Raw genomic sequence first — 26986 nt, forward strand, 5'->3', positions numbered from 1 at the left:
GCATATGAGCTGATTGAAAACACTATGGCTTGGGTCAGGCACACCGTAGTCCTTAAAGTGACATCTTTGCTTTTTAACACTTTAAGAGGTCTTGTGCAGCAGGTTTGTCCAATGCAATGCATCTTTTGATTTCTTGACTGATGCTTCCATGTGGGTTGACTGTAGATCCAAGTAAAATGAAATCTTTGACAGAGTATAACTGCCCCATAGGGTTTCCAAGGAGCAGCTGGTGGATTTGAACTGCCAGCCTTTTGGTTAGCAGCCAAACGCTTAATCACTGCACCACCAGCCCTCCTTTAGTGGGATAATTATGGTAAAATGCTAAGATAGGGGTGTGTGGGTTTCAAGTCCTCAAATGCTTTTCTCATTTTACAGAGTGGAAATTGGAGGTTAAATGAGTAATCCAAAGTACTGTGCTAATTAATGGCAGACCTCAGACTAGAGCCAGGTTCTCCAACTACAAGTTCTCCCCAATCTATTTAAGAAGATGCAAGGCATATGCAGGGGATTACACCTAGAAATAGTTCTTTCAAAATCATTTAGAAGGAGAGCATGTCTGGCTTTAAAGGATCTAAATTTCTCTGTCTCTTGGGTGCAGGAATGGAACAAATGAACTTAAGTCCAGAAATTAGTGAATTGGAAAAGGTAAAACTAGGGGATACTAGGATGTTAAAGTGACAAACTAAAATATATTTTATAGGATAGGACAGTGGTCTCAATAAAGTGGGTAGGATGAACAATGTGCAGTGGTCGTGAGGGCGTGAAAGCATTAGATAACAGGAAGAATATGGCAAATATGGGCAAATATTGATTTAGAGATATAGACAATCAATAGAAAGAGCTATTATAAAGTGAGTGACTTGATTCTCAATAAATGATAACAAATATAAACAGAGAACACTTGGGCCAAGGAAAATGAGAAACTGTGGAGCTTTAATCACTGGCAGAATGCCGCATGAGTAGTAACATGATTTAATATTTAACCCTATATTGCAAAAGAAGGAAAAATATGAGCCATGTTGTCTGAGAGAGGGAAGATAAATCTAAGAAATGAAGAAAAACTTTAGGGCTCAAGTCCCTCCAAGTCAGAAGGGCTTGGTAAAAACCTTGGGTTTCCATTGAAGTTTCAGAAGGACCACATTAGGGTTAAAGACCATGTTCTCAGACTAAGAGCTAACCCTAGAACCAAAGACAAAACTGAAATAAATACATCTGCTCTCACAAAGCCTAAAATTAAGTCTGCAGGATCAAGCTAATTTAATTGCTGCTAGGACCAGAGGAAGATAATATAATCCAGAGTCTCTACAAAATACCATCCATATATGCACAATAAAGACTAGCATACAAGCAAGAAACTGTGCCTATAGTTAATAAGAATAAAAATCTGCCAATAGAAGAAGACCTAAAAATGATCCAGATCTGGAATTAGTAGACTTTACAATAACTATTATAAACATGTTAAAGAAAATTATTTTAAAAATATGAATATAAAGGATAAAGACAGGAGAAATTTCAGCAAAGATGTGGAAATTCTTATGACGGGAACCAGTGAGTACCCTAAAATTGAAAAAATACAATTTATGAAAAAATTTTTTTTGGATAGGATGAGCAATAGATTGGTGCTACCAAAGAAAAGATCATTTCAAGGCAAGCCAATAGAAATCATCCAAATTAAACCACAAACAGATAAAAGGTTTTCTTAAATGGACAGAGCCAAAATGACATGTGGGACAATATGCATGCAAATGAATCCCAGAATTGGAGAAGAAAGAAAATGGAACAAAAAATTATTCATTGAAATATTGGCTGAAATTTTTCTAATTTGATTTAAGCTCTCAACTCATGGATCCAAGATGATCAGTGAACATAAAATAAGATACATATAAAGAAAATAATACCTAGGCCTGTCATCAGACTGATGGCGGACGATTAGAAGCATTGGCAATCAGAAGACAATAAAATGACATATTAAAGTGCTAAAAGAAAAACCTGTCAACATAGAATTCTATACTAGGAAAAGTATCCTTCAAAACGAAAGCAGGTAAATAAAAGCTGAAATAATTTTTTGCCAGCAAGAAATGCCAAAGGAAATACAGATTTACAGGAAGGAGAGAAGGTCACCGGAAGTGGTAAATAGGTGGGGAAATATAACATATTTGTTTTTCCTTCTGTTGATTTTTTAAAAAGACAGTCAGATGTTTAAAGCAAAAGCAGTAAGAATGCATGACAGCATTTATAACATATAGAGAAGTAAGATATATGCCAATAAGAACACAAAGATGATAAATGAAATTATACTGTTGAAAGGTACATACATTATACATAAAGTGGTATAATGTTAATTAAAGGTAAACTGGAATAAATTAAGGATGCAAATTGCATCACCTAGAGCAAGCGTTAGTAATACAGAAGTGCACATCTAAAGAGCTAATAAAAATCAGCTGCCATCAAGTCAGCTCCAACTTACAGTGACCACATGGGTGTCAGAGTAGAATTGTGCTTGGTAGAGTCTTCAATGGCTGATTTTTTGGAAGTAGGGCACCAGGACTTTCTTCCAAGGCATCTTCTGGGTGGACTCAAATTTCTAACCTTTTGATTAGTAGCTGAACACATTAACTGTTTGCAACACCCAGGGACTCCTAATATAGAAGATAAAATGAAACATTAAAAAAATACCCCATTAGTCCAAAAGAAAACAGGTGAAGAGAAAAGAGCAAAGAGCAGAGGGGACTGAAGTAAGTCAACAGCAAAATGATATGCTTACAGCCAACCAAATCAATAATTATATTAAAAATAAGTAAACAGTGCAACTAAAAGGCAAAGATTATCAGACTACATAAAAAGAAAAGCAAAACTCAATGATATAGAATTTACTATAGATATACTTTAAATATAAATACAAAGAGGTTGAAAGTTAAAGCATGTGAAGGTAGGGAGTTGCGTGAAACAGGCAAGAGAGAGCTTTCTAGAGACACGAACATGGCTTATCTCTTGATTAGGTTGGTGGTTACATGTGTGTACACATTTATCAAAACTCATTTATGTACACTTGATCTGTGCAATTTTACTCTATGTAAATTTTGTCTAAAAAACTTGGTACAAATGAACTTTTATATCCTTACCTGCTAACAATATTTATAGCAGTGGTTCTCAAATCCCCCAGGGGACATCGGGCAATGTCTTTAAATGTTTTTAATTGCTGAAATTTGGAGTGGGGGCGGGAGGGTTGTGTTACTGGCATCTAGTGGGTAGAGATCAAGGATGTTGCTAAACATCCTACAAGTCACAGGAGAGCCCCCACAAACAAAGAACATGCAGCCCAAAGTTTAAATAGTGCTGAGATTGAGAAATCCTGCTTTATAAGAATATTTGATGCCTGAATGTAAGGAAAAATGACTTCACTGAGGACACAAAACTGGAAGACAGCCATCATTGGTTTGAGGGAATATTTGACCCTTGTGAGAAGAGCCAGATTTAAATGAAGTTAAGAAGCCAAGAAAAGAGAACTAAAATTAAAGTGATCCATGATGGGAGTGGATTTATAAGACTGGTAGAAAATCTCAACTGAGGAAAAAGTAAAGAAGGAGATATAAAGTTTGGGTGGATACTGCATGATGAGTTAAGATCTGTGAATGTAAAATATAGGGAAACAGAATTAAAAAGAGCCCAAGGGGAAGTCAGATAAGTAGTGGGCTCTAAAAGAAAGGAGAATCTGATTTCTTGTGTAAGTATCATAGGAAGTGGAAAAAGCAGAAATTCGGCACAAAGACAGAGACAAGATAGGAAAGTTAGAGGTGGAAATTACGGAATACATGACGAAAGGGCACTCAAGAACATCATGTTTATATTAATGAAGGTAATAGAGCTTGTCCCTAAAGGCCAAAGGAATGCTTCCCTCTATAAATCCCTCCTGCACTTAAAACAGATAGCTCTTATCGGCAAGTCAGTTTCTGGGAGGGGTGAAGAGTGACCTATATGGTGACCAATTTTTTTTCCTACTCCCTCTCAGCTCCAGGCTGTCCAGTCTTATCAAAAAGCTGCCTTCTGAGAACAATTGCCTCAAGGGCATAGGAAAGAAGTTATCTGGTACCACAGGCAATTGCTTTCTATCTTCCTGGCTCTGTGGAACAGAAGCAATTTAAATTAACAAACATTCAAAAGCAATACTTTTTAAATTGACATGAGCCCTCTTGGCTTAGTGGTGAAGAGCTCGGCTGCTAACCAAAAGGTGGACAGTTTCAATCCACCAGCCACTCCCTGGAAACCCTATGGGGTAGTTCTAGTCTGTGCTATAGGGGTTGCTATGAGTTGGAATCAACTTGACAGCAAAGGATTTTTTTTTTTTTTTTTTGGTACTTCATATCAATACAGGAAAGAAGCAGCAAGAGTATAAAGAAGATAAAAGGAAAAGAAGATAGTGAAACGGAAGGATAAAGTTAAAAAAAATACTAGAAATCAAGAGTGGAGAAGACACGGCTTCCTCTCATATGTTAACATGTTAGAATTTCAAAATAAGGATCTGAAGTCCAACATTCTTAGTTTTATTTATAAATTTATTTCAATTACTATAGTAATACATGCTATTATAAAAAAATTAAAAACTATTTAAATTTTTTATAGTAAAAAATTTATTATATTTAAAAAAACAAAAACCAGTTCCCGTCAAGTCAATTTCGACTCAGGGCAGTACCAGGTATGTCAGAGTAGAAATGTACTCCATCGGGTTTTCAATGGCCAATTTTTCAGATGTAGGTCACCAAGCCGTTCTTCTGAGATGCCTCTGAGTAGACTCGAGCTGCCAAACTTTCAGTTAGCAGCCAAGTGCTTAACTGTTTACCCCACCCAGGGACTCCTATAAAAAGTATACCAAAAAACCCAACCTGTCAAGTCAGTAACAACTTACTGTGATCCCAAGTGTTTCAGAGTAGAACTGCTCCAGAGGTTTTCTGGTGGCACTGTGGGTAAGCTCTTGACTGCTAACCAAAAAGGTTGGTGGCTCGAACCCACCAGCTGCTCCGCAGGAGAAAGATGTGCAGTCTGCTTCTGTAAAGATTTACATCCTGTTGGGGCTGTTCTACGATGTCCTATAGGATCGCTGTGAGTCAGAATCGACTTGATCTCAATGGGTAATCTTTACATCAGTACTTTATTCCACAGAACCACTGGGTGGGTTTGAACCACCAACCTACTGATTGCTGTAGTTGATTGCAAACTGTGCCACCCAGGGATCCATTAAAAGTATACATATAAATAAATAAAAATATGTTTAAATAAGATGTAGTAAATAAAATAGATGTTAAATAAGTAATCTTACTTTTATCTCTTCCTTATTAATTGAAACTTGGGTTATTCAAGTTCTTGCTATGTAACATAGGCTTTCAGGGTTATCCTTATACATACAATCTTGTGCACCTGTGCGAGTATATATGTAGGGTAAATTTCTAGGAGTGCAATTTCTGTGTAAAAAGTACATACACTCAAATGTCTGTGTTAAAAGATGCATACACTTAGAAGTACATACACTTCAATATTGCCCTCCAAACATTTGTACCAATTTTTCTTCCATCAATAATGTATGAATGCCTGTTTCCTCACCCTCTTTTTACCATTACTAAAGCGGGTACTGGTGATGCAGTGGTTAAGAGCCACGGCTACTAACCAAAAGCTCGGCAGTTTAAATCCACCAGACGCTCCTTGGAAACCCTCTGGGGCAGTTCTACTCTGTCCTATAGGGTCGCTATGAGTCAGAATTGACTCCAGAGCAATGGGTTTTTGAAGGGGGTAATGAATAGGAGGCGGAAGCAGGAGTCTTATTGAGGCATTGCATGGAAAACAGCTTAAAATTTACTCAAACATCCAAGATCTTAAAATCCACCTTAGGCATTCTTATTTGCTGTCACCTGATTCAAAGCCCCCAGCTTTCCCTGTGTTGTTGACTCTTCTCCAATTTCCTCCTCCAAGGCTAAGGTTTAGGTACAGGGCTGGAGAGAGGAAGTAAAAAGATACTTTGTTTATTGAATAAATACAAAGTGCCAGGCATTGTGCTAGCTGTGTTGTATTTGCTTTTTAAATTGTTTTCAATATTCAAAATGCAAGCATAGCATAGCTATGATCATAAAAAGTAAAATTTGAGACAAAGGTATTACTAGAGATAGAAAAGACATTTCATAATGATAACTCCATAACAATCTTATATCTGTATGCACCAAATAACATAGCTTTGAAATATATAAAGCAAAAGTTGACAGAACCGGAAGAGAGCAAGAGACAGAGAGAGAGAGGGAAAAGAAACAGACAAATCCATAACCACAATTAGAGATTTTAACACATTTCTCTGTAACTAAAAGAACATGCCAACAAGAAATTGGAACAAAAGAAGATACCCACTGTTTCCACTTATATTCAGTATTGTGCTGGAAGTTCTAGTTTGGGCAATAAGAGAAGAAAAATATATAAAAGACAGAAGATTGCAAAGGAAGAAGTAAATCTGTTATTAGCAGATGACACGCCAAAAGAATCTATAAACTACTAGAAATGACACGTGAGTTTAGCAAGCTCACTGAATACAAGGTCAATACATAAAAATCTATTATATTTCTATATACTGTCAATAAAAATTAGAAAATAAAAATTTGTAAAAATGTCATTTACAATAGCACCAACACACACACATACACATACTCCTTTGAATAAATCTAATGACAGATATGCAAGACCCCTACCTTGAAAACTATAAAACACTGTTAACACAAATTAAATAAAACTTAAATAAAGACATATACCATGTTCATGAATTGAAAGACTCAATACCGTAAAGATATTTATTCTACCCAAACTGATCTATAGATTCAATGTAATCGCATCAAAGCCCAGCAGGGTTTGTGTGTGTGTGTGTGTGTGTGTGTAGAATCCTCAGATGATTCTAAATTTTATATCAAACTGCAAAGGACCTAAAATAGCCAAAATAATCTTAAAGAAGAACATATCTGGAGTGCTTATATTATCAGATATCAAGCTACAGTAATTAAGACAGTGCACAATTGAAGTGTGGATAATCAAAGAGACCAATGGAACAGAATAGAGAGTCCAGAAACAGGCTTTCACATTTGCAGACACCTCGTTTACAACAAAAAAGCAACTGCGATTCAGTGGGGGAAAGAATGGTTTTTTTTTTAATAAATGGTACTAGGTCTATTGGCTATCCATAGAGGAAAAAAAAATAAGCCTCGAATTGTACCTTCATGGAGTGAACGGTCTCCTCAAAAAATATATATTGAAGGCCTAACCCCTATATCTATGAATGTGATCCTGTTTGGAAATAGGCAGGAGTGGATGACCCAGTAACCAAGGTAAGCACAGGCTTATCTGTGCTTACCTACTAATCTGTAGTGAACAATTTCACACGAGTTTCAGCACATCGTGTTTACTAGGACATCTGTCCCTGTCAGGGATTGTAAATTTGAAAAGAGGCTTTGATTCTGTAGGAAGGTGCTGTGGGGTTGGAAGAGAGAGAGATTCGAGCCATACCTAGAACCAGAATCTTTGATATGATGAAAAAAGGTGAAATTGTTCACTATAGATGATCTGGTAAGCAAGGCAAGCACCGTGCTTATCTCGCCTATTAGACAATGCACCCCCAGAAATAGGGTTTTTCTTTTGTTATCAGTTAAGTTAAACTGTAGTAGGGTGGGTCCTTATCCTAATCCCTTCTGAGTGATATAAAAGGGGACAACAGACATGAAAACAGGTACACACAGACAGGAGAGTGACAGACACCATGTGACAATGGAGGCAGATACTTAAAGATACGAGCAACAGAGTGATACCAAGGACTGCCAGCAGCCACAAGAAACTAGGAGAGGCATGCAAGAGTTTCTCTCTCAAAGCTCGCAGAGGAGTAGATACAGCTGAGACCCTGATTTGGACTTTTAACCTTCAGAACTGTGAGAAAATAAATTTCAGTACCACGAAGTCATCCACTTTATGGTATTTTATTATGGCAGCCTTAGGAAACTAAGATAGCTACCTTACAGGATACAAAAACAATAATAATAATAATACAAGACAGATCATAGACCAAATGTGAAAGGTAATCAATAAAACTTCTAGAATAGAATATTACATAATGTCTTCATGAACTTGGGTAAGCTGTCTTAAATACGACACGAAAAGCACTACCTATAAAAGAAAAGATTAAATTGGACTCCCTTAAAATTAAGAACATCTGTTCATCCAAGGACACTACTAAGGCAAGCCATCAACTAGGAAAAGATATTTGCAATACATATATCAACAAAGAACTCATATCTAAAGCATATAAAAACTCCTATAAATCCATAAGAAAAAGACAACCTAATTAAAAATTGGGCAAAAAGCCTTGAATAGGCACCCAACAAAAGAGAACATCCAAATGACCAGTAAGCATGTGAAAAGGTACTTAAGAACATTAGTCATCAGATTAAAATTAAAACCACTGTACGATATGAATACACTCCCATCAGAATGGCTAAAATTTTGAAGACTGGCACTACCATGTACCGGTAGAAATGTGAAGCAACTGATACAGCCACTTCAAAATTGTTTGTCAGGATTAAAGCAAAAATATTCCCTGAAGTCTTCTTAAAACCAAACAATAGTTTAACTTAACTAGTAAAGAATGTCTGCCTTCAGCATTGTGCTCTTTTAAGATCTATCTACATAAGATCAAATTGACAAAAGCAACTTGAAAGATTAGATAGGAAATTTAGTGGGCAATGCAATTATGTTAATGGGGGGGAACAACTCAGAAAAGGAGGATAAGAATGGTTGCAGAACTTGAAGAATATAATCATTATTACTGAATTGTATGTGTAGATATTGTCGAATTGGTGTATGTTCTGCTGCATATATTCTCAGCAACAAAAGAAAACGTTATGTGAAAATAGCCAGACACAAAAGAATACCGGTTGCCGTTGAGCTGGTTCTGATTTATAGCAACCCTATAGGACAGTAGAGACCACATTAAATTAGGCCCTCTCCCTGGAGGAAGCTGAGAAGAGCCAGTGGTTGTTAGGAGATAAGGCAACTGTGGCAGCAGGCAGGACTTTCTATTGAGCAAGAAAGCAGCCAAGGCCCGGTTGGCAGGAAGGCCACACAAATCTGGGAAGGCACATAAGCTGAGTCCTTCACTCCAAGTCATGGCTGTCATAGGCAACTCCAACAGCCACAGCCCAACAAGAGCAGAACAGCTAAAGGCTCAGATCTCTCAGAAGTAAAGGGCTGGATTACCTCAACAGACAAGCAACACAGACCAGCCAAAATGCTGGCTAAGGGAAATCTAGAATAGGTAGGGAAGGAAGGCAATACCTATGATGGCCTTAGACCAGCTTTAGCAGTGGGCACTGAAATTTATTTCAGTAGCTCTCTTGTCTTAGGTATTTTAGGAGATTGCAGTTGGCCACCACTTCAAAGTAGAGCCTATGACTGGTTGGACTTGTATATTCTCTCAGGGAAAAAGTGAGTTAATTTGCACTCACAAAAAAAAAAAAAAATGCAAACCCAAATTATAATATTGGAGCTTGATATGATGAAAGGGCATGAGTGGATCTGAGCAGCTCAAGGAGTGAACTGTATGGGATGCACCTTATTGAACTTCCTCAGATTTTCTTGGCTCCATCTGCTCCTAGACCCTCAGTCACTTGCTGGACCTCCAACACCCTGTTGCTGTCTAGTTGATTCTGACTCATAGGGACCCTATAGGACAGAGTAGAACTGCCCCACAGGGTTTCCAAGGCTGTAAATCTTTAAGGACGCAGACTGCCACATCTTTCTTGTACAGAGTGGCTGATGGATTCGAACCACTGACCTTTCAGTTAGCAGCTGAGTGCTTAACCACTGTGCCACCAGGGCTTCTTTGCTTGACCTCAGTCACTACCAATTCCTTTCAGCCCCAAGTGGTTCTGCTGCCTGAGGCCAACCAGGCATCACCTGGAATCCCTGGTTCTTCCCACACCACAGGGCATGGGATATCTCTTTCCAAGCAGTTGCTGAAGGGGCAAGAGAACACAGCCAGGAAGTCCAAGGGAATTGATTCCAAAAAAACCAAACCTATTGTGGTTGAGTCCATTCTACCACATAGTCCATTCCAAATCATAGAGAGCCTATAAGGCAGAGTGGAACTGCTCCATAGGGTTTCCAAAGCTGTAAATCTTTACAGAAGCAGACTGTCACATCTTTCTCCCACAGAGCAGCTGCTGACCTTTCACTTAGCAGCCATGTGCTGTAACCACTGTACCACCAGGGCTCTGGGAATTGATTAACTGTAGGGAAACAGGGGATGAGATGGTACCAAACATTCTCCCTTCTCCCCTCCAATGGGCTGTTCTAAGTCACGGTTTCCTTGTGTAGTCTTTCAGAAGATATCCACACATTAGGGCAGGTGCATCTGTGGGGTGACCTGCTGGCTGTCTTCATTGGGTGGCAATGGTCAGCATAGCAATGCTTCTTCTTTAATTTTTTCCCTGGCTTTCCCTGACTTGTTTCCCCTTTCCCTCACTCTCATTACTCTAGGATGATTAAGCTCCCAATTAAATCAGTAGCACATAAGCTTGCCTTGTTGTTGTTAGATGTACAACAGCACAAAACACCGCCTGGTCCTGTATCATCTTTATAATGGTTGCTATGTGTGAGCCCATTGTAGCAGCTACTGTGTCAATCCCTCTCATTAAAGGTCACCCTCTTTTTTGCTGACCGTCTATTTTACCAAGCATAATGTCCTTCTCCAACAATTGGTCCCCGCGATGACATGTCCAAAGTAAGCAAGATGAAATCTCACCACCTTCACTTCTAAGGAGCTTTCTGGTTGCATTTATTCTAACACTGATTTGTTCATTCTTCTGGCAGTTCATGGTAGATTCAAAGCTCTTCATCAACACCATAATTCAAATGCTTCAGTTCTTCTTACGCCTTCCTTTTTTATTGCCCAGCTTTCACATACATATGAGGTGATTCAAACTTCCGTGGCTTGGGTCGGGCACATCTTAGTCATCAAAGTAACATCTTTTCTTTTTAAGATTTTAAAAAGGTTTTTTGCCACAGGTTTCCCCAATGCAATGTGTCGTTTGATTTCTTGACTGCTGCTTCCATGGGTGCTGATTGTTGATCCAAGTAGAATAAAGTTCTTGACAACTTCAATTTCTTCATTATTTATCATGATGTTGCTTATAGGCTCAGTTGTGAGGATTTTCATTTTTTTCACAGAGGTGTAATCCATACTGAAGATTGTCTTTTACCTTGCCTTAGGCTCTGTTGTTTAGGAAACCCAGGTGAAAACACAGACACACATAGCTGGGAATCTGAGATTGTATGCTAAAATATTTTTTCGTTCATATGTATAATAAATGCATGCATGTTTTTATATATAAAAGCATATTTGGGGTCATCTGGACAATCACTTTATAACTGAGTACTTCCACTCTATTTTTGATTGTTTAAGATAATGTTATCAATAAGTACTAATTTAATTTTTATGAACCAATGTCAAAGAAAAGGGACAGACAAGATAAAACTGATGCATACCACCATGTGAAGTCAAAACGAAGTGATAGAATGAAGATACATTTCAAGTAATTTGAAGACAGGATAGTGGTGGACCAACTTGAATTTTCATCCGAGATTGGGCAAACTGGAGAGAATCTGTGTAGTAGCTGACAATCCGAATTCATATTATGAGTAAATTTAGTTTCAGAAAAATAATTTAATGGTGTTAACTTTAGTTTTATTAACTGGCAAGGGTCATGGAATAGAGGAAGCAGAAGTCTGAAGAAGAAAGCTCAGGGAGCTTGCTTTGAAAAGTGAGATATAAATTTTATCTTCTCAGTCCATTATAACATCTTCAGTAACATCTACATTGCTAGTCAATGCTTTTGGTGTAACTGAATTGTCTAAGGGGAATGCCATGAGGTGCTGGGGTTTATGTCAAGGTCGAAGAGGAATAAAAATAAAGACCGTCATGGGGGGATAACTGGATATATGGGTTACATTCAATGAATGCTTATTGAATACAAAAATCGGTCAGGCCTCCACTAGGCGGGCAGGTATGCAGGGATGAGGTTGGGTGGGTCTGTGCCCACGGTTGGGCAAACATTTGTAAGAAGTAAACAAGTCTTTCAATGTCGAAGCTGCTTATCACCAGTGAGTCCTTCCACTGAACAGGGTGTAGCCTCCCCCACCCTCACTTCAAACATCTCGCATAGCTGAAGGCAAGATCAATGCTTCTTTCAAAATAAATATTTAAAAGTACACAGAGTTGAAGACTCAGTTACAGTTCCTCATACTGAAGACAAACATATAGTGAAACAATTTTGGGTCAAGGAGTTAAAGTCTTGTGACAAACCATCTCTGATAACATGGGAAAATGTGTGTCTATGTATTCATATATATAGGGCAAGGAAAGACACCTGCAAAACCAACATTTTCCAGAGAGAGGAATCAAAGGGAGATGTGCAGCAATGGTGCCATTTAAGACTTCTGTTTTCATCTTGGCCCTTCACCTTCTGGAAGGGGCCCTGAGCAACTCGCTTATTCAGCTGAATAACAATGGGTATGAAGGCATTGTCATTGCAATTGATCCTAATGTGCCAGAAGATGAAGCACTCATTCAACAAATAAAGGTAAACCCAAAAGATAAGCATCTGTACTTTTCTTAAATAATTAAGCATCACGTTGTCATAGAGACAACATGAGTTCTTGAACCCAAACTGGGCAAACCTGGCAAGTTATTTTTATGTCTCTGAGTCTCAGTTTCTTTTTCTGTAACAATGGTAAAAAAAATACTTAACCATTTGGAATGCTGCGAGGAATGGCATGATAAATGCGATGCACATAATCCAGGCCTTGATACGTTGTTGGTGCTCATTGAATGGCGTCTATATTTATTAGCTGTGTTTCATCGAAAATTACGTAGTTCTGTACTAGGGCAGTCAACTACACTTAGCAGTTTCTGTGAGATTCCTGATTTTACCATTGGCACATACCAGATTCTCCCTTTATTCATATAATTGCAGCTCGCCTCCCTGTGATCCTAGTGTAGGAGCCAAAATGCAAATCTCTGACTTAAAGGTCAACACTGATCCTTCCAACGGGGAGAGCCTGCATTTTATTACCCTCAGTGCAGAGGATCTTCTCAGGGCTGCCAAGTGGCAGCATCTCCCTTGCCCCTCCCTCCATGGGAATGGGGAAGCCTTGGGAAGAAGACTCTTCCTATCCGAGCAGAGGTGTTTAACTGTTACAAAGGTGGGAAGATTAGAGAAGTCGTAGTCAAGAATGGAATACTTTTGAGGTGTTCTTGCAGCAAACAGCTAAAAATGAGAGGGGAATATTCTATAAAAGACCACCCGGGAATCTGGTTGTAACATATCCAGAGCTAGAATTGTGTAATGACTAAGAGTACTGATCTGTGAAATGAGGGTAATAATAGTACCTTCTTCACAGAATTTTGTGAGGATTCAATTTTCAAAAGCATGTACATAAGGGGAAGGAGGAGGTGAAGGTATGTGGAAACTCTATGTGTACTGCTTACAAAACTTCTGTAAGTCTAAAATTATCTCAAATTAAAAACAATAACTAAAAAAATGCATGCACAGTGCCTAGCACATAGTGAGGACTCAATAAATGGTGGACATAGTCACTGGCCACCAATGCCCCTTTAGATTCCTCTCCGACAGAAGTGGCCACTCTTCTTAACCACGCCAACGGAATGATAGCTGTTTTTGGGCAAAGCTCCTGAGTGTGTAGCCCAGAAGCTGATAGATTTCTTGCTCTAAACAGGGGCAAACCAAAAAAGGTCAGATTTGGAGAGAACCACCTTTACCACCAGGAGGCAGTGGTGGTGGTGGTGGGAAAGTTTACCTGTTTAATCTGAAGATTGTCAGATACTGCTGTCATTGGTAAAACGGAAATTTGTACCTTTTGAAATCCCTCTCTCAACAATCAGAAACCTTGGTTTAATTTTTGATTGCTTCCAAACTTTGGAAATAACATCATCAAAAATGAAGTAGCCACTTAGAGCACTAGACAAGCAAATGGGAGAAAAAATGTGCCCAGTATGTTGCTGTCCTTGACCAGACAATCAGTGGGGTTCAGGAACATGTCAGAAGGAGACCATTGATGCTTGCCTCTAATGACAATGGTAATATAAATGTATTTGTATGGTGCTTTAGAGCTTTCGAAGTGCTTTAACCTCATTATCTACAGGGTTTTCATCATGAGAAATGTACTTCTGACTACAATTATTAAGTTGGCTTTCTAGTATGAGCCCTAAATGAGTTGAGTGTGAGGTAGGTTGGTTTCCACCACTGCCTTCTTTGTAACAGGAATATTTAAAGATTTAGGTGCAAAAACTGAGTAACGTAGGAACAGTGAGCTCCTTCCCATTCAATGCTCCAGATCTTCAGAGTTAAGGGACCTCACCATGAGCTTTGCATCTTTTCCCAACCACCACTCAATTTCTGTTCCAGTAACCTTCTTTTTGTGGATGTTGTGGTCGTCTAGTATCCTTGTGAGGTCAGAAGCCTCTAAGTCAGTTCTTAAAACAGTTCCTAACTTGCCCTGCAGCTCTCCATCAACAACTGCCTCATTTCTCCATTTCCCTTTAATTTATGGCAAAGCTTCTTCACCCCCTCCATTTTCTCATCTCCCACTTTCTTTGAGCTTTTGCCTTCATTCCACTAAAACCACTCATCCATGTTGCCAAATCCATTGCCTAGTTCTTAGTCCTTATCTTACCTGATTGCTCAGCAGCACTTGACACAGTTGATCACTCAGGAGCGGATTAACCTGTAAGCACGGTATGCACAGGCTTACAGCAAGCAAGGTACGCATGGGCTTAAATGTGTTTACTTACTAATCTGTAGTGCACAATTTCACATGGGTCTCACCATATCAAAGATGTGAAACTGCGCTACAGATTGGTAAGTAAGCACAAGTAAGCCCGTGCATACCTTGTTTATTGAGTAATTTGTCCCTGCTCTTCTTCCTGAAACACTCTCATCCTGTGGCTTCTGATTTCCTGGCCATGCACTGGCTGCTCCTTCTGAGTCTCCTTTGCTGGCTCCTCCTCTTCCCGCCACTAAATGCTGGGGACCCCCAGGGTTCACTCTTCAGCTCTTCTTTCCTCTGTCTACACTCATTTTGGAAGCCAGTGCATCTCAGTCCTAACAGACTCAATCCCTCTTCTATAACATTATCTTGGATTAGTCTCTACTATCTTGTTATGATGTGTCTCAGGGAACCTGCACGGGCATTTATAATTTAATACCACAGCTCTCATTTTAGACAAATAAAGTTAGGTGGCATTTGAAAAGAAATTATATAATTGTACCACTTCCTTATATCTGACTCTTAGTACTGTATGAGAAATAAATATTACTATACATTTAGTAAGCCACGAAATTATTATAGGACTCAGTGGGCGTTGGAGTCATATTCTCTTTACTTTGAGTTTCTCTCTACTTCTACTTGCTTTGAGAGCTTAAGACTTACACTCTCTAATTCTGTTTCTCACTGAAAGGTTTACCAATCTTCAAAGGACCAAATGAAATGAAACTAATAGCTAGCACTTAATAATTTTTTTTTTTTTTTTTAATATGCTAAGTTGCCATGACTCAGGGTCAACTCCAGGGAAACTAGCAACAGCAACAACATGTGCTAAGTGCAGTCAGTGTGTGGTAAAAATGGGTAAACACTACTAACTGGAAGGCTGGCAGTTCAAACCCACCCTAAGGCACCTCAGAAGAAAGCCCTGACGATCTCCTTCCTAAAGATCACAGCCACTGAAAACCCTGCAAAGCACAGTTCTCCTCTGAAACAAATCGTGTCATCATGAGTCAGAATCAACTCAACGGCAACTGGATGTGCCAAGTAAATATGACTCCAAGTACTTCGCATGCTTAATTTCATTTGACCCTCACAGCAACTTTACGAGCTTTATTTAGAGCTAGTCATCAAATATTCTCCATTTTATAAATGGGGAAACTGAGGTTCAGGAGAGGTTAAGAAAATTGCCTGATATCCACAATAAGCTGCAGAGCCAGGATTGGTGTCTGACTCTGGAGTCTGCGTTGCTAACCCTTACACTCTGTTGCAGAGTATGTGGTAAGTGCTCGAAAACAAAAAAGACTAGCTATTACTTTTAATAAAGCTATTTCCAAATTTCCTCTTCCCATCTTAGTGAATATCTCATTTTTGAAAATGTGAAGTACAGATGATCGGTGACTTAGTTCATTTTCAGCCATAACTGTGTTTGTTATGCATGTTTCCTTTCTTCCCAGGACATAGTGACCCAGGCATCTCCATACCTGTTTGCAGCTACAGAAAAAAGATTTTATTTCAAGAATGTTGCCATTTTGATTCCTGAAAACTGGCAGACAAAACCTGAGTATGTGAGACCAAAACTCGAGACCTACAAAAATGTGAGGATTTCAAGTTCTTTTTTCAAATTTATTTTTCTCCTGTAACCCAGACTTTTAAATCAAAATATTCTAGAATCAAATGAAATTATTTGAAAATACTCCAATACGAATCAGGTTAATTCATCGACTGAAATTCTGTGATATTAAAAGTTTTTTTCTTAAATTTCAGGCTGACGTTCTAGTTGCGGAACCTGATACTCCGGGTAATGATGAACCCTATACTGAGCAGATAGGAAACTGTGGAGAACAGGGCGAAAGAATTTACTTGACCCCTGACTTCTTAGCAGGAAAGAAGCTGCATGAGTATGGGCCACCAGGTATGGTACTAGATGAAATAGCCTCCTGTAGGTCTCGTAATGTCATACTGTTATGTTCATGTGGGTCAACGGTAGCATTATTCTTGTGTAACGACATATAGGCCAAATAAACTACAGTGTTTTTACACTATATTGTATTTTTATGGTACCAGAGAACCATAAATAATTTAATATAGATATATCATTATTCAATTGTAAGGTAGATGTGATCATAATGTTAAAATGCAGAATAACACTGAGTCAAATTCCACATGCTAAAACTTCATCTCATTCCACATCCTGAGATAAAGGATACTACTGGTCAGCCAGCAAAGCAGTTATTCTCCTTACTGTTTTCTAGAACATTTTTCGTTTTGTAAGATGTGACAAAACTGAAAAAATATATATATTATCCTTTATGCTGAGGAACATGTTAATGCCACTTATATCTTTTTAATTTCCTTATTTTTTTTAACAAGTTTTATTGAGCATTGCAATTATCTTGGGTTTCATATCTTTCAAATTCATTTTTAAAAATTGAACACCTTCTAAACAGCAGCCACTTTGCTAGGCATCGAGGTTATAAAGGTAAATAAAACACAGCACCTGCTGTCAAGGAGCTATAGTGTGGGAGTTAGTCAAATAAATGGACAGACAGAAAATTTAATTAGGCTTTTACGGATCTTTGAGGTGACGCCTCTGAATGAATGGAACCTCCTGTCTGCAATTCAGGTGGTAGCCACCAGATGGCGAAGATGCACAGTGCTCTCAGACTTTTATGTGCATTCATATTATAAATCTTGTTAATAACATGCAGATTCTGAGCCAGTAAGCCTGGGATGGGGCTTGAATATCTTGCAGAACCCCAAGAAATAAGATTGCAGAGAGGAGCAAGGCTCAAATCATGCCACGTTAAGGAGTTGGGCTTAACGCTGAGCACCATAGGGGAACCGCTGAAGACTGGATACAGAGAGAGGACTATTGGGTGGCTGTTGCAGCAATTCAGAAGTTAGAGGTGGGTAGCCCAATTAAGTGGCAATGGTACTGCTAGGACAATGATAGGTCAAAGCAAAAAGGCAGAGGTGGAGTAGGCAAACCTGGAGATTTTATTAGATATGAGCTACGAGGGAGAAGGACTTCTTGAGGATGCTGCCCTGGCTGACCTGTGGAAGCCTCTGACTCCCACAGCAGCCTGTGCTGACCTCCAACATTGCAGTTGTACTGCCAGGCCCTAGACCATGAGCTATGTGAGGACAAGGCTGTTGTTTCATATTTTTATGAATAACTATCTGGCACCTACTAGGTGCTCACTTAAAATTTGAAGAGCCAAAATAAGCATTCCTACTTTATACTTTCAGTTTTCATATTAGATTTTTCTAAGGAAATCAAATCTTCAATTTTTTAAAAATTGTGCTTGAGGTGAAAGTTTACAATTCAAGTTAATTTCTCATATAAAAATTTATACACATATTGTTGTGACCCATTCAACCAGCTCCTATCCCTTTCTGCCTTCTCATTCCACCTCCCAACAGAAGCTGCCATTTAGTCTCATGTATCTACCCAAACTAAGAAGCACACTCTTCACAAGTATGTTTATAGTTTATAGTCCAGTCTAATCTTTGTCTGAAGAGCTGGCTTCAGGAATGGTGTTAGTTCTGGATTAACAGAGAGTCCAGGGTTCCTCTAGTCTCAATCAGACCATTAAGTCTGGTCTTTTTCCATGAATTTGAGTTCTGCACCACAGTTTTTTCCTGCTCTGTCAGGGATTCGCCTGCTGTGTTCCCTGTTAGGGCGGTCATTGGTGGTAGCCGGGCACCATTTAGTTCTGGTCTCAGGCTGCTGAAGTCTCTGGTTTATGTGGCCCTTTTGTCTCTTGGGCTAATATTTTCCTTGTTTCTTTGGTGTTCTTCATTCTCCTTTGCTCCAGGTGGGTTGGGACCAACTAATGCATCTTAGATGGCTGCTTACTAGCTTTTGAGACCCCAGATACCACTCGCCAAAGTGGGATGCAGAACATTTTCGTAATAAACTTCGTTATGCCAATTCACCTAGATGTTCCCCAAAACCATGGTCCCCAGGCCCCTGTCCCTGCTACCCTGTCCCTTGAAGTCTTGGCTGTATTCAGGAAACTTCTTAGCTTTGGGTTTAGTCCAGTTGTGCTGATCTCCCCTGTATTGTGTGTTGTCCTTCCCTTCACCTAAGATAATTCTTGTCTACAATTCCCTCCCCACTCTCATAACTATCAAAGAATGCTTTCTTCTGTGTTTAAGACTTTTCTTGAGTTCTTATAGTAGTAGTCTCATACAATATTTGTCCTTCTGCAACTGACTAATTTAACTCAGCACAATGCCTTCCAGATTCATCCATGTTGTGAGATGTTTCAAGGATTCATCATTGTTCTTTATCATTGCGTAGTATTCCATTGTGTGACTATACCATAATTTGTTTATCCATTCATCCGTTGATGGGCACCTAGGTTGTTTCCATTTTTTGCTATTGTGAACAGTACTGCAATGAACATGGGTGTACATATAACTATTCATGTGACGGCTCTTATTTCTCTAGAATATATTCCAAAGGAGTAGGATTGCTGGATCGTATGGGACTTCTATTTTTAGCTTTTTAAGGAATTGATTTCCAAAGTGGTTGTACCATTTTACATTCCCACCAGCAGTGTATAAGTGTTTCAGTCTCTCCACAACTTCTCCAATGTTTATTATTTTGTGTTTTTTTGGATTAATGCTAGCCTCGTTGGGGTGAGATGATATCTCATTGTAGTTTTGATCTGCATTTCTCTAATAGCTAATGATTGTGAGCATTTCCTCATATATCTGTTAGTTGCTTGGATGTCTTCTTTGGTGAAGTGCTTGTTCATATCCTTTGCCCAGTTTTTAATTGGGTTATTTGTCTTTTTGTTGTTGAAGTTTTGCAGTATCTTGTAGATTTTAGAGATTAGATCCTGATCAGATATGTCATAGCCAAAATTTTTTTCCCAGTCCATAGGTTGTCTTTTTACTTTTTTGGTGAAGTCTTTTGATGAGCATAAGTGTTTGATTTTTAGGAGCTCCCAGTTATCTAGTTTCTCTTGTGGTATTTGTGCATTGTTAGTTATGTTTTGTATTCTGTTTATGCCATGTGTTAGGGCTCCTAGCATTGTCCGTGTTTTTTCTTCCATGATATTTCTCATTTTAGATTTTATATTTAGGCCTCTGATCTATTTTTAGATAGCTTTTGTGCATGGTGTGAGGTATGGGTCTTGTTTCACTTTTTTGCAGCTGGATATCCAGTTATGCCAGCACCATTTGTTAAAGAGACTGTCTTTTCCCCATTTAATGGACTTTGGCCTTTGTCAAATATCAGCTCCTCACAGGTGGATGAATTTACATCTGGATTCTCAATTCTGTTCCAATGGTCTATGCATCTGTTGTTGTACCAGTAACAGGCCATTTTGACTACCATGGTAGTGTGAGGTAGTCAAAACAGCCTAGTACTGGTAGTGTGAGGCCTCCCACTTTGTTCTTCTTTTTCAGTGGTGCTTTACTTATTCGTGGCCTCTTCCCTTTCCGTATAGAGTTGGTGATTCGTTTCTCCATCTCATTAAAAAATGTCATTGGAATTTGGATCAGGATTACATTCTAACTGTAGATCGCTTTGGGTAGAATTAACATTTTCACAATGTTGAATCTTTCTATCTATGAGCAAGGAATGCTTTTCCACTTATGTAGGCTTTTTGGTTTCTTCAAGAGTTTCTTGTAGTTTTGTTTGTATAGGTCCTTTATGTCTCTGGTTAAATCTCCTAAGTATTTTATCTTCTTGGGGGCTATTGTAAATGGTATCGATTTGGTAATTTCCTCTTCGAAGTTCTCTTTGTTGCTGTAGAGGAATCCAGCTGATTTTTGTATGTTTATCTTGTATCCTGATACTTTGCTGAAATCTTCTATTAGTTCCAGTAGTCTTCTTGTGGATTTTTTGGGGTTTTCTGTGTATAAGATCATGCCATCTGCAAATATAGATACTTTTACTTCTTTGCCAATTTAGATGCTCTTTATTTCTTTATCTAGCCTAATTGCTCTGGCTAGGACCTCCAGCACAACGTTGAATAAGAGTGATGATAAAGGGCATCCTTGTCTGGTTCCCATTCTCAAGGGGAATACTATCAGGCTTTCTCCATTTAGGATGATGTTGGCTGTTGGGTTTGTATAAATGCCCTTTATTATGTTGAGGAATTTCCCTTATATTCCTATTTTGCTGAGAGTTTTTATCATGAATATGTGTTGGACTTTGTCAAATGCCTTTTATGCATCAACTGACAAGATCATGTGGTTCTTCTCTTTTGTTTTATTTATGTAATGGATTGCACTGATTGTTTTTCTAACTTTGAACCATTCCTGCATACGAGGTATGAAACCCGCTTGGTCATGGTGAACTATTTATTTATTTATTTTTTTGATATGTTGCCAAATTCTATTGGCTAGAATTTAGTTGAGGATTTTTGCATCTATGTTCATGAGGGATATGGATCTGTAATTTTCTTTTTTTGTGGTGTCTTTACCTAGCTTTGGTATCAGGATTATGCTGACTTCATAGAATGAGTTTGGGACTATTCCACCCTTGAAATACTGTTAGTAGTACCGGTGCTAACTCATCCCTGAAAGTTTGGTAGAATTCTCCAGTGAAGCCATCAGGGCCAGGGCTTTTGTTGTTGGTGGTGTTGGGAGTTTTTTAATTACTTCTTCAATCTCTTCTTTTGTTATAGGTTTACTTAGTTGTTCTACCTCTGTTTGTATTAGCTTAGGTAGGTAGTATGTTTCTAGAAATGTCTCCATTTCCTCTAGGTTTTCAAATTTGTTGGAGTACAATTTTTCATAGTATTCTCTTATGATTCTTTTAATTTCAGTCGAGCCTGTTGTGATATTGACCATCTCATTTCTTATTCACTTTATTTGCTTCCTCTCCTGTTTTTCTTTTGTCAGTTTGGCCAATGGTTTATCAATTTTGTTGCTCTTCTGAAAGAACCAGGTTTGGTCTTGTTAACTCTTTCTCTTTCAATTCTTTTTTCTATTCTCTATTTCATATTTATCTGCTCTAATTTTTATTATTTCATTTGGTGCTCGAGAGCTTATTTGCTGCTCTCTTTCTATTTGTTCAAGTTGTAGGGTTAATGTTTTCATGTTAGCCCTTTCTTCTTTTTTGGATATGTGCATTTATTGCTATAAATTGACCTCTGAGCACTGCTTTTGCTGTGTCCCAAAGGTTCTGGTAGAACGTGCTTTCAATCTCTTTTGTTTCTGTGAATTTCTTTATTCCATCCTTTATTTGTTCTATAACCCACTAATTTTTGAGCAAGGTGTTGTTCAGTTTCCAAGTGTTTGATTTTTTTTTCCTTGCTTATTCTGTTATTGATTTCTACTTTTATGGGTTTATGATCAGAAAAGATGCTTTGTAATATTTTGATGTTTTAGATTCTGTTAAGGCTCGCTTTGTGGCCTAATATGTGGCCTGTTCTGGAGAATGTTCTATGTGCATTGGAAAAGAAAATATACTTGGCTGCTGTTGGGTGGAGTGTTCCGTATATATCTATGATATCAAGTTGATTGACTGTGGCATTTAGGGCTTCCGTGTCTTTACTCAGCTTCTTTCTGGATGTTCTGTCCTTCACCAAAACTGGTGTGTTGAAGTCTCCTACTATTATTGTGGAGCTGTCTATTTCTCTTTTTAATGCTGTTAGGGTTTGTTTTATGTATTTCGGAGCCCTGTTGTTGGGTGTGTAAATGTTTATTATGGTTATGTCCTCCTGGTGTATTGACCCTTTAATCATTATATAGTGTCTTTCCTTATCTTATCCTTTGCGGTGGATTTTGCTTTAAGGTCTGTTTTGTCAGAGATTAATATTGTTGCTCCTGCTCTTTTTTGATTATTGTTTGCTTATATATTTTTTTCTATCTTTTGACTTTTAGTTTGTTTGTGTGTTTGAGTCTAAGGAGTGTCTCTTGTTAGGCAGCATATAGACAGATTGTGTGTTTTTAATCCATTCTGCCACTCCCTGACTCTTTATTGGGACATTTAGTCCACTTACATTCTGTGTAATTGTTGATAGGTACGAGTTTAGTGCTGTCATTTGATGTATTTGCGTGTGCGTTGTTGACAGTTTCTTGGTTTCACTGAATTTTCTGTGCTGAGTCACTTTTCTTTATGTATTTTCTTTTCATCTTTTTCATTGTTGTTGATTTTTTATTTGCTGAGTCTTTATGTTTTTCTTCTTCTTTATTCTGATGTGTAGAATTGTTAGTTTCCTTTGTGGTTACCTTAATATTTACCTGTATTTTTCTAAGTTTTAAACAATCTTTGATTTCTTGATATTGCCTTGACTTCCTCTCCATATGGAAGTTCTATGACTACATTATTTAATCCCTCTTTTTTGTTTTAATATTGTCATCTTTTACACATCAACATCTCTGTTTCCCTATTTTCAGTGTGTTAGCTTTGATTTATTTTTGTGATTTCTCTACCTGGGTTGATATATGGTTGTTCTGTCCTGTGTTCTAGTCTTGGGTTGTTATCTGATGTTATTGATTTTCTAACAAGAGGACTGCCTTTAGTATTTCTTGTAATTTTGGTTTGGTTTTTACAAATTCCCTTAACTTCTTTTTATCTGGAAATGCCCTAATTTCACCATGATATTTGAGAGACAGTTTTCCCTGATATATAATTCTTGGCTGGCAATTTTTCTCTTCAGACTTATATATGTCATACCATTGCCTTCATGCCTGCATGACTTCTGCTGAGTAGTCCGAGCTGTCTTATCAACTCTCCTTTGTAGGTGACTTTTTGTTTATCCCTAGCTGCTTTTAAAATTCTCTTTATCTTTAGCTTTGGGACTTTCTTTTTGGATCTACCCTGTGTGGGGTTCAATGAGCTTCTTGGATAGATATCGTCTTGTCTTTCATGATATCAGGGACGTTTTCTGCAACAAATCTTCAACAATTCTCTCTGTATTTTCTGTTATCCCCCTTCCCAATTTCTGGCACTCCCATCTCTCATAGTTTATTCCTCTTGATAGAGTCCCACAAAATTCTTAGGAATTCTTCATTTTTTTAGTCTTTTATCTGATTTTTCCTCAAATAAATTGGTGTCAAGTGCTTTATCTTCAATCTCACTAATTCTGACTTCCATTGCCTCAGTTCTGCTCCTCTGACTTTCTATTTCATTGTCTAATTCTGAAATTTTATTGTTAATCTTTTAGATCTCTGTTTGCTGTCTTTATGGATTCTTGCAGCCTGTTAAATTTGTCATTATGCTCTTGTATAACCTTCTTGAGTTCCTCTGTTACTTTGTCTGTATGTTCCTTGGCTTGGTCTGGGTTTTGCTTGATCCCCTTCCTAATTGCTCAAAGAGCTCTGTATATTAATCTTTTGAATTCTACCTTCAGTTATTGTAAGACTTTATCTTCCTCAGTGAGGTTTCTTAGTTCTTTGTTTTGGTTGCTTGCTGAAGCCAGCATGGTCTGCCTCTTTATGTGATTTGATATTGACTGTTGTTTCTGAGCCATCGATAAGTTATTATATTTATTAATTTTATGTTTGCTTACTGTGTCCTAGCTTTGTGTTTTGTTTTGATATGCCTAAATAGGCTGGTCACGTGAGCTACTTTGATTAATGGTGTCTTTGAAACTCTCACGTGCTGTCACCAGATGGTTAGAGCTGTTACTAGGTATGTGAGCCCAAGAATCCATTTACTTTTCTTGTGTGAATTCCACTTAGGTGTCCAGGTCATCGCTCACCGAACGTGTGGTACAGGCTGTCACCTATAGTCTTAGATGGGCAGGGCTACATAGGGGTGATTGGAGTAGGCACAGGTATCTGGTTGCAGTATGGGATTATGTGGTGAGCAAGGTAGGAGGCTGACGGCTGATCCTGAGTGCCTGAGTGGAAGGAATGTTCCTGTTCCCTAGAGTTCATAGGTGGGTGGGTTTTGCAGCCAGACTTTGGGCACCCAGTGCTGTTGGCTGTAAGGACTGGGAGGCACCACTTATTCTCAGACCTCTGTCATGGGTAGCTAGGTGGAGTAGATGGAGCCACCATCCTCAGACCCTGATGTGGGTAGGTGAGGACCCTGCTTAATGGCCAGGGTGGTGTCAAATGTCATGAATCTGCCACCCCTCCTTAGCTGTTGCAGTTGAAAATAGGCTTCAGGTATTGTCTTAGTCATCTAGTGCTGCTATAACAGAAATGCCACAGGTGCATGGCTTTAACAAAGAGAAATTTGTTTTCTCACAGTCTAGTAGGTTAGAAGTCCAAATTCAGGGCATCAGCTCCAGGGGAAGGCTTTCTTTCTGTTGGCTGTGGAGGAAGGTCCTTGTCATCAATCTTCCCCTGGACTAGGAGCTTCTCCACACAGGAACCATGAGTCCAAAGGATGTGCCTGCTCCTGGCATTGCCTTCTTGGGAGTGTGAGGTTCCCAGCATTCTGCTTACTTCCCTTTCTTTTTTATCTCTTGTAAGATAAGTGGCAGTGCAGGGCCACACCCCAGGGAAACTCCCTTTACATTGGATCAGTGATGTGACCTGAGCAAGGGTGTTACATCCCTAATCCTCTTTAACCACAGACAGAGAGTATGATTTATAACACACAGGAAAATCACAAAACAGGACAATCACACAATACTGGGAATCGTGGCCTAACCAAGTTGAAACATATTTTGGACGGACACAATTCAATCCATGACAGGTATATATACCCTGTTGTACTGTACTAATGAGGGCCTACACTGTTGAAATGGGCCCACACAGGTCTAAGCAGGGGTGAATGGCATTCAAAGTCTGTGGACCCCTTATGCCTGTGCTTAGGCAAAGGGCTGTGCCTGCCCTGAGTTCGCAGCTTAGGAGAGCTGGCAGATAATTTTTTTCTGTTTGTTAATTTGTTCTCTCTTCAAAGCATGGAGAATGCCTGGGAGCATGCAATGGGCCTACTTCCAGCCCAGGGATTGTGGCAATCGCTGAAGCCAGACTGGGACCAGAGCAGAGCAGGGAGAGGGAGGGTAAAGGGGGAGAGAGGTACTTCCCGGGGTGGCGGGGGGGAAGGGTTTTTTTGGTCCCACACTACAGGTTAGATTCTTGCACTTAACTTTCACAGATTCAGCACTGCTTCTCCCTGGTTTCAGAGGCTTGAGCAGACTCTGGGCCACTCAGTTTCTTCTGAGATGGAAAATGCATCCGGAGCACTACTGCTTGCCTCAGTTCACGCATGCCGGCCAATTCAGCCTGTAGGGTGCTAGCCAGGTCAGGTCTGGCAAATCCTCGCTACTTTTGAACTGTCTCTCCCTCCCCTGCCATTCAGCCGGAGTCCTCAACTTTGTCTTTGGTGTTCATGGCTTCTAGATTGTCATATATAATCAATTCACTTGTTTTTTCAGGTCTTTGTTGTAAGAGGGACCACAGGAAGCATCTGACTACTCCACCATCTTGGCCCCACCTCAGATCTTTAATTTTTTTAATGAACATAGCAAAGCATAATAAATGTTCAGAAGAAATGTTTCCTCCCAGTGTGACAGGGTGATTTTGCCATTGTTACTATAATTATAAGGAGCCCTGGTGGCACAGTGGTTAAGTGATCAGCTGCCAATGGAAAGGTCAGAGGTTCAAACCCACCAGCCACTCCATGGGAGAAAGATGTGGCAGTCTGCTCATGTAAAGATTACAGCCTAGGAAACCCCATGGGACAGTTCTACTCTGCCCTATAGGGTCACTATGAGTCCCAATTGTCTTGATAGGAATGACTTTTTGGTTTTTGGATTGTCATCAGGTGTTTAAACTATTTTTCCACAGGTAGGGCATTTGTCCATGAATGGGCTCATCTACGATGGGGAGTATTTAATGAATACAATAATGACCAGAAATTCTACTTATCCAATGGAAAAAACAAAGCAGTGAAGTATGTATATTTTGACTTAACTTTTCCCAAACTATTTTCAATTGTAACCATTTCTCAAATTGATTACTTTTAAAAATACCAGTCTTCTATCTTATTTTCTATCTATAATTCATTTTCTCTAGTGCCTTCTTTTTGTATTTATTGTACCAACTATAAGAAATCGACAATTGCGATGTTCAATGTCTCCTGATGGCCTGTACTTAAAATTAAAGCCAGAATCAGGGATAGAAACAGAGCTTATAGGACTTCTTCAGTGCCTTGAGGGCAGAATGATATCTGTGTGGACGTTGTCACTATGAGCGTATCTGGAAG

General features: G+C 38.9%; 1 protein-coding gene across 1 annotated transcript in view; it reads left to right on the plus strand.

Annotated features, from left to right (window-relative positions):
- Positions 1–11954: 11954 nt before the first annotated feature.
- LOC100665607 (calcium-activated chloride channel regulator 1) overlaps positions 11955–26986 on the plus strand; it is a 37219-nt gene continuing 22187 nt past the window's right edge. The window contains exons 1-4 of the mRNA XM_003411111.4: positions 11955–12650; positions 16308–16448; positions 16618–16765; positions 26569–26674. Of these exons, the coding sequence (XP_003411159.2) occupies positions 12489–12650; positions 16308–16448; positions 16618–16765; positions 26569–26674 (557 nt within the window). The 5' untranslated portion in view covers positions 11955–12488. The remainder of the gene's footprint in view (positions 12651–16307; positions 16449–16617; positions 16766–26568; positions 26675–26986) is intronic.

The sequence above is a fragment of the Loxodonta africana genome, chromosome 3 (assembly GCF_030014295.1).
Source record: "Loxodonta africana isolate mLoxAfr1 chromosome 3, mLoxAfr1.hap2, whole genome shotgun sequence".
NCBI classification, from domain to species: domain Eukaryota; kingdom Metazoa; phylum Chordata; class Mammalia; order Proboscidea; family Elephantidae; genus Loxodonta; species Loxodonta africana.